This window comes from Agelaius tricolor, unplaced genomic scaffold (assembly GCF_023055355.1).
Source record: "Agelaius tricolor isolate 1412-34295 unplaced genomic scaffold, bAgeTri1.0.p SCAF_4, whole genome shotgun sequence".
NCBI lineage: Eukaryota > Metazoa > Chordata > Aves > Passeriformes > Icteridae > Agelaius > Agelaius tricolor.
The window spans coordinates 30,776,024-30,788,281 of record NW_027269264.1 but is presented as its reverse complement, the minus strand read 5'-3'; the positions used below and the strand labels follow the sequence as shown (position 1 = coordinate 30,788,281).

The 12,258-nt window shown below is 39.2% G+C and overlaps 1 protein-coding gene across 10 annotated transcripts in view; it reads left to right on the top strand.

Annotated features, from left to right (window-relative positions):
* Positions 1-12,258, top strand: part of JAK2 (Janus kinase 2) — an 86,596-nt gene that overhangs the window by 69,205 nt on the left and 5,133 nt on the right. For 9 of the 10 annotated variants that reach the window (XM_071425084.1, XM_071425081.1, XM_071425083.1 and 6 more), the window contains 7 exons: positions 228-378; positions 632-768; positions 1,990-2,179; positions 2,693-2,817; positions 6,019-6,191; positions 7,093-7,210; positions 11,175-11,288. In XM_071425084.1, coding sequence (XP_071281185.1) covers positions 228-378; positions 632-768; positions 1,990-2,179; positions 2,693-2,817; positions 6,019-6,191; positions 7,093-7,210; positions 11,175-11,288 — 1,008 coding nt within the window. Of the gene's footprint in view, positions 1-227; positions 379-631; positions 769-1,989; positions 2,180-2,692; positions 2,818-6,018; positions 6,192-7,092; positions 7,211-10,500; positions 10,545-11,174; positions 11,289-12,258 lie in introns of all 10 variants that reach the window. The other variant, XR_011678922.1, reaches the window with a different exon arrangement.

Below are 12,258 nucleotides of genomic sequence, written 5' to 3'. Positions count from 1 at the left end.
GTTCTCTATCCTCTTATCTTCTACCACTAATTGGCTGGAAATTTCTGAACTGATCACTATAAATTATACTAGCCTTGCCTTAGATTAGAATTGGTGGGATGGACATTTGGTGATTTAACAAGTCTAGGTTTAGAGCTGTAATTTTTGGCTACTCTTAGGAGAATGTTAAGGCTTCTGCAACTCTTCATGGTTGTAAAATGTAAAATGACTTACCTGTTTAATTCCAGAAACTACAGTTTTATGAAGATAGGCACCAGCTTCCTGCCCCCAATTGGACAGAACTTGCAAACCTCATCAACAACTGCATGGATTATGAGCCAGATTTCAGGCCTTCTTTTAGAGCAATTATTCGTGATCTGAACAGTTTGTTCACTCCAGGTGAGTTTGCGATATAATAGGATCAAAACAACTCCTGTTTCCTATTGGTTCACTTTCTTTTTAGTATGTTTTTTGCAATACATTATTGTATTTGACTGCAAATTACTGCATAGAAATAAAGGTGGCTGTCAATATTCTACTGAGCTTGAAGTATGCCTAACAAAAGTAGAACAGGCCATGACTGTAATAAGGTTCTTCCTTTTTTTGTTAACTACTCTGTTCCCTTTCTTCCTTTCTTCCTTCTACCTCTCAGATTATGAGCTATTGACAGAAAGTGATATGTTGCCAAATATGAGAATTGGAGCACTTGGATTTTCTGGTGCTTTTGAAGATCGGGACCCAACACAATTTGAAGAAAGACATCTTAAGTTTTTACAGCAACTTGGCAAGGTAAGATGTTTCAAAATTTTGTAATAGTTTAGGAAATAACTATGGTTTTCAGTTATCCTTTGATGACCCCATATACATTATTGGCAGTGAAATTTCTGTTTTAGAAGTTAATAATTTCAGTCATATCTGAGCAACATGTGCAGTTCCTTCTAGGTCTTTTTTCACTTTCACAGTATTCTTAGAAGAAAATTAGCTAACGTCCACAATTAATCCAGTCACACCAAAAGGCTAAGTACTTTTAAGTAATGCAGAGCTGCCTGACATAAATGATAGATGGATAGATAGATGGGTAGGTAGATAGATGGATACACACATGCACTAGATATTCAGTTAACAAAACTCTGGAGCATTCTTGTGCAGAACTAGTAGGATTGGTGGTTTTTTGCATGCATATTCTGAGAAATCTGAATATACAGCCTCTAAATTCAAACGGAAGATATATGTCTTCAAGATACATGTAGGCCTTGAACTTTTGGTCTTAGAAATCAGCATTTGGTTACTAGTTTTGCAAGTCATTGCAGCCTGGCTGTGTGAAAGCAGACCTAGACAGATGACCAAGTGCAGCTGGCAGATCTTCACCAAGTGCTATTTTTCTAGAATGGTTCTTTGCTGTTTTATTTGGTTTTTACCAGTATTCTTTTGGCTTCAAGTACAGAAGCAGCCTGAAAGTGAAGTAGCACAAGTACTTCTGTTTGCAGATAGTTGTTCACTGTGATAGCATAGCATAGGGGGAACAGCAGAGTGGTAGGTGATGGCTGCAGAAAGGAAGACAAAAGACAATATAAATGAAGAAAGAGACAAAAACAGAACATTGAAACAAATTGGAAAGGAGCCAAAATTAAAAAGAGCAGAATTAAGAACCAAGACAAAGGCATTTATGCAAGTGCAGGAAAAGTATTAGTCCAGTGGAAGTGGAAATTTGTGAAAGGAGAGAAAATAGATGGACATCACCCTCTTTCCTTGTCCTCGTTTCTTGTTCTGTTTGCTTCCTTTCATGGAATATATTTCTTTTCAACTGTTAGCCTCAGTCCTGCACTTTTCCTCTCAGGGAAGTTTTGTGGCCTTTCACTTAAATAATTAATCACATAACCGTAATGCTTAGTACTGTGAGCACTGAACAAAAACTACATTCTACATGAACAAACATGTACTCTAGGAAACGCAAAGAGTGAATGATGTGGACTTGTTTTTAACTCCCAAGTGTTTCCATTTGTGACCTAGGGAAATTTTGGCAGTGTTGAGATGTGCCGGTATGACCCGCTGCAGGATAATACTGGGGAGGTGGTTGCTGTGAAAAAGCTGCAACATAGCACAGAAGAGCATCTTAGGGATTTTGAAAGAGAAATTGAAATACTTAAATCACTGCAGCATGATAACATCGTTAAATACAAAGGAGTATGCTACAGTGCAGGTATGTGCTATATTGAATACACCTAAATATGCATACTGAGAAGTTCAGAGAGGTAAGTGTTTATGACAGTCACTCATTTGTCATAAATTTTCCAGGACTGAGAGAGTACAAAACAAAGGAAGTTTTTTGAAAGATGATAACATTGGTAATAAGTTGATATCACTTACCATTCTGAGTTTCATCTTGACAACACAGACATACAGACTTCTACTTTGCCTTAGCAATAGTAGATGAAGTATTGATGAGATGATATTGATTAGTGATATATTAATTTTCCAAGCATATTCACATTGTTGTTGAGTTTCAATAAGTGGCATTTTTTGAGGAAATGCAGTTAATTAGGATATGAAACATTGCATAGTGATGTATAGATCATAAATTAATATTTTTGTATTAAGTCCATTTTATATTATAGCTACTGATAGAGGAATTGAAACGCTTCTATTAAAAAAACTCGTTTTTGGAAAATTACATAAAAAATTACATTTGTCCTTTTTGTTATTGCTGTAAAAGGACGGAGGAATCTAAGATTAATTATGGAATACTTACCATATGGAAGTTTACGAGATTATCTGCAGAAACACAAGGAGAGGCTGGACCACAAGAAGCTTTTGCTGTATGCATCTCAGATATGCAAGGTAGGACATTTCAAATTATATATATTTTTAAATGAAGTTTTTTCTCCTTTTTCCATCCCATTTGTCTCAAACCAACAATAACTGGTTATTTTGGTGTATCTTCTATAATGTGGTTGGGCTGCTAGCACCACATAACCCTCAGAAAAAGTAGCAATGTAATCAAGACCTGGAAAAACTTCTGGGTATCTCAATACAGGATGCTGAGACTGGTCTATCTGCTGACTGAGGCAGAATATACTCACTTTTCTCTCTAAGGTGACTCCCTAAAGTATTGTAGGAGTTAATATACTCATTCAGGCAAAACATTCTATAATGGAATTTTCAGAAATTTGACATTCAGCTATAAAAACAGCATAACAACATGTGTATGTTTAAACAATTTACTTTAAACTGTAAGAGCAAAGATACATGACTTCTGTATGCAGAACTAGAGGCCTTAGAAGTACCCAAACCCGTAATAAATTATTTGGTACCAAACCTAATTCATAAAATCCTGAAAAGTGGTACAAACATCTGATCTTTCTTGTGATCTCATTTTCCTTATAAAGAGGGCTTATACCTTCCCTAGTTTTATTCTGTAATTATGTTTTAGATATTAGAAACTAGAGACACCTGAGATTTCATTGCATATTTAGAAATTTGAGAAAAGAAAAATAAATGGGAGTGAGGGGGAGAGAGACAAAAGATATAACCACACCCCCTCAAGACATGTACCAGAAATATTTTTAAATTTCTTTTCTCAATACCTACATCAAAGACATGGAAGCAGTAGGTTACATAGGATTACATAATCACAGAATCAACTAGGCTGGAAAAGACATTTGAGATCATTGAGTCCAACCTATGAATGAACACAGTCATTCAGGCCATGGCACTGAGTGCCACATGCAATCTTTTCTTAAAGATTTTCATGGACAGTAACTCCCCCACAGCCCATTCCAATTCCCAGTTATCCTCCTGAACAGCCCATTCCAATTCCCAATTATCCTTTCTGTAAACAATTTCTTCTTAATGTCCAACCAAAACCTCCCCAGCTGCAGTTGTGTCCTCTGATCCTATTGCTGGTTGCCTGGGAAAAGAGCCTAACCCTCATCTGGCTACAGCCTCTTTTTAGGGAGCTGTAGAGAGGGATGAAGTCCCCACTGAGCCTCCTTTTGTTCAGGCTAAACAACCTCAGCTCCCTCAGCTGCTCCTCACAGGACTTGTGCTCCAGAACCTTCACCAGCTTCATTGCCCTTCTCTGGACATGCTCCAGCACCTCAATGTCCTTCCTAAATTCAGGGGCACAGGATTTGAGGTGCAGCCTCACCAGTGCTGAGTACAGGGGGACAATCCCTGCCCTGCTCCTGCTTGCTCTTAAAGAAATGTTTTCACGTCTAAGAAAAGTGAAATCTAAGAGTTACAGTGTATGTACCTTGCTTTGGAGTGTTTTGCTGTACAATCTGCAAAGTAGAGGTTATATTGATTGCTTTAAGATTTCTTTAATCTGTGGCATTCTGTTTCTCCAAAACAACATAATTAGTGAGTATCTGATATTGTGAAAATGGAACCTGAATGCTTTTTCTTCATTTAGCTGATCATGTTACACTTTTCAGCTGGTTTTGCTTTTCTTGCAATGTTTGGTCTTTCAGCATCTCACATCTCATCTTTCTGCTGTGTGTTTCTGTCAGTCTGTAATCTTGGGGGGTTTTGATGAAAAACCTTTCTGCCTCTGCCTTGCTGTTTTCCTCTGAAGTGTATGAGAGAAATGAAGGCACACCCATTACCTGAGGGTTAAGATGAATGTTTTTGGTAGTTTATTGTGTTTTGGTTCCTTGCTACTATACTGGGAAAGGGTTTTTCTTCTCTTAATGTTTGAAGTGTTTCAGGTGTCCTTGCTGGTGAGCCAGTTTTAAAGACAGAAACATTTTAAATCACATTTAAACTGTGTTGTCAGACTAGAGCCACAGGATTGTGATATCCACTTAGAATTTGCATGATTTCAATTAAAGATCTGTCTTATGTGTTTTCCAGGCTAACAGAAAAGTTATTGTCATCAAACTTTAGGGCTGTTTTCAGATAGTACATTGTAGTAAGAAAAAGCTGTAGCATTTTCATAGGCTAGTTGTACCAGTAAGAACCCTCACTTTGAAGTAAGGTTTGGTATTTATGGCAGTGAAAAAGCTGGCAATGAGGAATAGGGCATTTTTGAACAGTTTTGGAATGAGCTGTGAGAGAACAGCAATGCCACCTACTGGTACTGGGAGGTACTAGAATCTGAGAGAAAGACTGTAGCCAAACTCTGAGGTTTCTGACATTAAGAAAAAAAAAAGATTAGAGAAAGAAATAAGCCTTTTGGCATGACTAGTAATAACATTGCTTTTCAGAACTTTTGAGATCACCAATGCTATTTGTGTAATTTAACTTTTCCGTTGTGTTGAAAGGGTGATAAGCTTTCTTATAAAACTATGAAACTGACAACTTGCTTGGTGATTCCTTTCACGTATGAGTTGGGTATCTCTTGACATTGTGCAGCATCAGTCTCAGTCCTCCATTTATTGCTGTCTAAGCAAGACCTTCTTGTTTTAGTAATGCCACTACACACACTTTTTCCAAATTTCACTGTTAGTGAAAGTAACTAAGTGCATTGGTAAGAAGGGATCATCAGCAGCAAAAGACAACATGCCTTCAGACCAATGCTTTGTTACAGCAATCTGTGGGAATGTAACAATAAGCAGAACTGTATTGGTGAATAATTGTCCATGCGAAAGAGATACAAAGCACACTGTTGGGAATACAGTGAATAATAGTCAAATTCAAGGAATCATAATACAAAATTTCATGGAAGCATTCAGGAAAGCAGATGCAGAAAATGAAGAAAAAAGCTAAATGAAATGGATATGTTGGACAATCTTCTCATGTGCTCTGGATTGTGTAGTTTAGCCCAATTTTTTTCCTTCTACATATCACCAGCCAACTGCATTTGAGCACAGAAAGGAGTGGTAGCATTTATCCAGCTGCATAATGAAAAAAATACTTGGCTCTGACAGGTGATTAGTCTGTCTCCCTTCTGTTCAATGGCAGTCACTGAGCTTGGACTTGGAGAAGACAAACCTGGTTTTGGTTTTAACTTTGAGGTTAATTCATCCTCTTAGGGAAAGTGCAGCTATGTAGTGGTAAAAATAACTCTTTTCCTGTTCTGTTTGTAACCTCTACACCTAGGGCATGGAGTATCTAGGAACAAAAAGATATGTTCACCGAGATTTAGCAACAAGAAATATCTTGGTGGAGAATGAGAACAGAGTTAAAATTGGAGATTTTGGATTGACAAAAGTTTTGCCACAAGACAAAGAATACTACAAAGTGAAAGAACCTGGTGAAAGTCCTATATTTTGGTAAGTCTTCTTTTGGTATGTGAAATCATGGCATGTTTTCAGTTTTTACCCTTTTAGCCAATTCATTTTGCATGTTCCGGAATTCTTACTTGCAAGCTCCACGTCAGTTTTCCAGCATTGTGAAAGTCACTTGCATGGTATTTCACTTCACAGAGTAGCATCTAGGACTTTTCAACATATTTTTTAAAAACCCAGGAAAACTTCCAAAACAAAGATCCAAAAAAATACGTATTTAAAGGAAATATCATCCAACAAAAAATATATTCAGATATAAAGGAAGTCTAAACTGGCCCATTTTCCTGGATTCTTTCACATTTTTAAGTATTCTAGTTCCTTAAAAACTGGTCATTCATGTCTTCCAGCTGAGATCAGTTGGATACACCCCAAGAGAAAATGCCATTCCATACATGCGATTTTAGTCTGTATTTTAATTCTGACTCAGGCACTGTTTACCTAAAGAATAAATTATACAAAATGGCAGCTTAGTAGGTGTTATTGGAGAGGTACAGTTTAGTTCCAAAAGTGCCTGCAACACAGTTCACTGAAAGTGATGGAAGGCTGTAATTGTCTTTCTTTGCAGGTCTAATCGCATCAAATTCCTGTCGACTTGCACTACAAATAAGAAATATATCTACAACCTTGTTGGAAAAAAAATCAAACTTGGTTATAGTTATCACCAACTGTGTTTGTTTAAGGTGGATTTGGTTTTCAAAACCAATTAACTATTATTAAAGGAGTAGTTAGTAATTGAAGGTACCAAAAAGAAATGAGAACATGCTAATATCAATGAATAAAGAACACTTACTCATGAAAAAGAAATCTGTCTTACTAAAACAAATGTTTTCAAAATCAAAATGGCACATGTTGCAGAGAGCAATTTTCCTTGTACTGTGTGTTGCAGGTACGCTCCAGAATCTCTGACAGAAAGCAAATTTTCTGTGGCCTCAGATGTGTGGAGCTTTGGTGTGGTCTTGTATGAACTCTTCACCTATATCGACAAAAGCAAAAGCCCACCAGCTGTAAGTATATAGTTTATGAATCTCAGAAAATTTGTTTATTTGAATTTCCTAGACTGTCATGTACCTCAATAGGTTGATGTTTACTGATCCTTTTCTGGAGATACCTTAGTGTTTGAGACAGCATCTAGTCTGAAGTAGTAACTAAAATGTAACTGGTATCAAGCCATAAGAAAGAAACAAGATCTGAAAATTACTTCATAGTCTGTGCATATCTTATTAATTCTGTAACTTCTGTTTGAAAAATATTTTAAAATCTCTTGTTATAGGTTGTTCTTTCTGATCCTTTGTGGAGAGTTATCCCAGCTGCAACCAGTCCATTGCATGACCTTTATTTTTAATGTTGTTCCAAATTTAAGGCTGAGCCAAACACATACATAGAAATTAAGTTAAAATACCTTAAGTTCCTTATGTAAGTTATGTTAGCAGAACCCAAGTTAGTAAGTTAGCAAAGTTCAAGGAAAAAAAGGAGTGGCTTTTTGCAGACTGCTGACAGGTGTCTGAAGACAAATTTACAGTGGGTGAAGAAAGATACTATTATCCTCCAATTGAAAATAAGATACATGATCTTATTTTCACCTAGCAGTAACCATGGGCATAACAGAGGAGAGTTCAGGCTTCTGTATTTACTGGAGCTGGCCTCACCCTTGGCCAGACAGTCAGTCCTGACAAATCTGGTTTTGAGAGCCGAATAGTGATGATAGGCAGAAATGCCTTTGGAGGATACCTCTGCACTGGCCTCAGTGGACCTCTCAGTAATTCCATACAATGAGCTATCAGAGGTTTCAAGGAAGAACTCAGGACAGCTCTTCCAGCATAAGAACATAAATAAAGACACCTAGAGTTCTTCAGAAGGATTGTGAAATGAAAAGTGATAGAGTCCACGAGTACAAGTGGACTCTTCTTTCAATGAATCAATTCTACACGTGCATTCACAACTTCATCAGGTTGGTTATCCTATTGGTATGCATCAAGAAAAGGTAATTTCGTAAATTTAACCAAAGTGGTCTGTTCAACTCTTGTAGTCTTTATACTTATTAAATATTAGACCCCGAATGTTTCGGGTGTGTCCTGCCTGGCTTCGTCTGGCCTCGCAGCTGGACCAAAGGCGGCAGCTGTGGCGTTTTTCACCCCAGAGATGCCTTTGGCTGGCTAGGTGCTGCAGCTGGGCACTCGGAACAAGTCCAAGCAAAATAGGAATTCAGTTTACCTTTGGTGGAAAAGGTTCAGACGATGGTGAAGAGAAAAGAAGCGGGTTCTGCCGTGGAGCTTAGATCCAGAGTTTTATTGTAGCATGGTAGACTTCTGAATATGATAACAGCTCTCAGACAGACAGACACCGCATGGTCTCATGTCCTTTTTAAGCCCCAGGGACAGGGGGAGGGGACGGACAGGTGAGGGCCAACCAGGTGTGAGCAGGGGAAGGCTCAGGGGATGTGGACGCTAGGACAGGCCAATGAACCCAGGCTTGGGGGTCATCTGCCAATCACACGACGCCTTGCTGGAAGGTTTAGGATTGATGGGCAGCTCCTAGGCAGGAGGGCAAAGGGGGAGGGGGAAAGGTTGGCATACCTGAGGGGGTTGGGATAGGTGAGACAGGAAACCACACTGCAACATATACTTATATATTGTTTTCAAAACCTGGCCATTTACACATTCAGCCAATGGGTGTTTCACACTGTCATGTCAAGGATCATTAAAGAAATTTTGAAGCATTGGAGGAAAAAAAAAAGTTCTTTATGTTGTGCTTAGAATTTTTTTTCAGTTAATACTACATCCTCATTTACTTTGGATGTCTGGCAGTCTGAGTGAGGTTTTCATCTGCGTTTTGGGTTATTTTGGTTTTTTGGAGAGCAAGGTTTATCTAAGCCATTTTTTCTGGCTTTATTATACTAATTTTTCTGCTGTGTCGTTACTGATTAGTCCTGCTAACCGTTTTTAATACATCAGCATGACAATATCTGTTTTCTATTTAGCATTTTTCAAAGCATTAGTTATTTTAGTGTTCCACAGAGCTCTTTAGAACCAGCTGTGAGTTTAATCCTTTTAAAACTAATTAATCACAGAAGCACAGAATGTTATGTGTTGGAAGGGACATTAAAGATCATCTCGTCCCAATCCTCCCTGCCATAGGCAAGGATACCTCCCACTAGATGAGGTTACTCAGAGCCCTCAGCCCAGCTTTGAACACCCCCAGGGATGGGGCAGCCACAGCTTCTCTGGGCAACCTCTTCCACTGTCTCACCATCCTTACAGTAAAAGAATTTCTTCCTAATTACCTTTGTTCCTCCCCTTTCAGATTGTACCCATTACTCCTTGTCCTATCACTGCAGTTCCTGATTAAGAGTCCCTCTCCCCCTCTCCACCTTTGCTGTAGGCCCCCTTCAGATCCTGGAACTTGCTGTGAGGTCTCCACACAACTTTCTCTTCTCCAGGCAGAACAGACACAACTTCCTCACTCTGTCCTCATAAGGAAATGCTCCAGTCCTCTTATCAACCTCATGCCCTTCTCTGGACTCACTCCAACAGGTCCATGTTCCTCCTGTGCTGGGACCCCAGAGCTGATGCAGCCCTGCAGGTGGGGTCTGAGCCGACAGAATCCCCTCCCTGGCCCTGCTGGCAGCAGTGCTTTGGATGCAGCCCAGGACATGTTTGGCTCTCTGGGCAGCCAGTGCCCATGGCTGAGTCACATGGAGTTTTTCATCAACCATCACCCCCAAGTCCTTCTCCACAGGGCTGCTTTCAATCACATCCCCTTCCAGCCCGCAGGTGTGTCCAGGATTGCCATGGCCCATGGGCAGAACCTTTTGCTTCTCCTTGCTGAACATCATGAGGTTTGCATGGGCCCAGCTCTCCAGCCTGCCCAGGTCCCTCAGGATGGGACCCTTCCCTGCAGGATGTGGCTGCCCGCGCAGGCCGCGGCCAGGGAACGTCTGAGGGTGCCCTCAGTCCCACTGTCCACGTCCCCTGCAGAGATGCTGAGCAGTTTGGGCCCTGGTGCTGACCCCTCAGGGACACCACTCATCACTGCTCTCCCCGTGGACAGTGGGCCATTGATCACAGCTCTGAGTGCAGCCTTCCAGCCACATCTTTATCCACTGAGGCACCCATCCCTCAAACCCATGTCTCTCCCATTTAGAGACAAGAATGTCATGTGGGACAGTGCCAAACTTTGTATAAGTCTAGGTAGCTCTATCAGAGAAGGTTACTAGATTTCTCAGGAAAAAATTTGTGCCCTTAGTAAAGCCGTGTTGTTTGTTTCCCGTCACTTCTTTGTTTTCCATATGCCTTAGCATGATGTGCAGGAGAATTGGCTCCATGATCTTGCCTGGCAGAGGTGAGACTGACTAGCTTGTTATTCATTGTGTCTTTCACTTTCCCGTCTTCAAAAATCAGGGTTACTTTCCCTTTTTCCAGTCGTCACAAATTTTGCCTTAATCTGCCAACTCCCTCAGGACCCTTGAATAAATTTCTTCAGGTCCCACAGACTTCTGCACATTCAGTTTCCTTAGATGGTCATGAGCATGACCCTCTCCTACAGTGGTCTTAGGGTCTTCATTCTCTCAGTCCCTCCATCTGCCTTTCTCTACTTGGGCAGTGTGCCTGGAACACTTGCCTTTGAGGACTCAGGCATAGAAGTAATTTAAAACCTCAGTCTTCTCTTTATCCAGGGTAGTCAAATCATCAGATGATGATCAACATTTTTAAAGATTTTTCACGTAGTGCTTTAAATTGTGTATGTATCATTTCATTTTATTCTATTCCATGTCATTATTTAATTTTACACACACAAAAAAAACTTTAATTTTGATATATTCTCTGGACATGTAATTTAAAATTTGATCATTGTTATGTACTATTCAATTCATTCTTATTATTATTATAAATAATTTTTGCTTGGTAAGAATATTGCAGCATCTTTTTTTTCCTCTAAAGATTATATATTACAATTGGCCTTTTGTTTCAGGAATTCATGCGCATGATTGGCAATGATAAACAAGGGCAGATGATTGTATTTCATTTGATAGAGCTTTTGAAGAATAATGGACGACTGCCGAGACCAGATGGATGCCCTGATGAGGTGATGGACTGTGTTAAAATGTTACTGTAGTGTGAAAGGTGCTCAGTTAGTACCTGCTCAGTCAAGTACCTGCAAATGCAAAACTAACATTTTGTTCTGCTTGGACCACTAAAGTACTTATTCAAGTGGAATGGCTGTGCTGTTATTTTATCAGTTTCATGATGAGTATAATCTTTTTTTTTTTTAATTCTTTAGCTTGTACTGCCTCAGGAGCCCAGACTGTAGTCTTGCTGAATATATTAAGTGGGACTGCTGTAACTTACTGCTGTACTTGGGCACTCACACTTCTATTTCAAAAAGATACATGTATTAAGGCAACTAGATTAGTATATATAACTTGTTCTGTGTAAGTCCCATGTAGAGATTCTCATTCAAAGCTGTGAACTTTGGATTTTTTTTTTTAATCTGTAATATTCAGCAAAAAAATCTTAATATCCACCTGAGGTTTTTCACATTTAGTTCCAGGATGTAAAGAGCTTCTTATCTTGATTACTGCCTTTCTGTTACTGTTCCCTTCTCAAGTGTGGAAGGCTCATGTTTATAATGTGTATTATTCACCGTCAAGTATTTTCAACTTGCAGACTGTAGGCACAGTTAAGTATATGAATCATATTTTCTATGTTCAGAGTCTTCAGATTTGTATTCATGTTCTTTGTAGATACTAAAGTACACCTGTAGAGCTGTCCTCAGAGCACATAAATTAATTGTGTTCTTTTGGTTTTATTTATATACCAGATGCTTTCAACAATAATTTCATACCACTCCTAAGTCTTGTAGTATTCTATTCTTCAGAGCAGGGTGCACAAAGCCTGGTTCAGTCAAACTGACCTGGTTGGGCTGTGTAGGTGAGTCAGTAGTGAAAAAATGGAAGGAAAATAGTTATGGGTTGTTGTTTTTTACATCTGTAATTGCCAGCTCACATTAATTGCTGCATCCTTTTAAGGTCAAGCACACTTGGCAATAAGTCAGG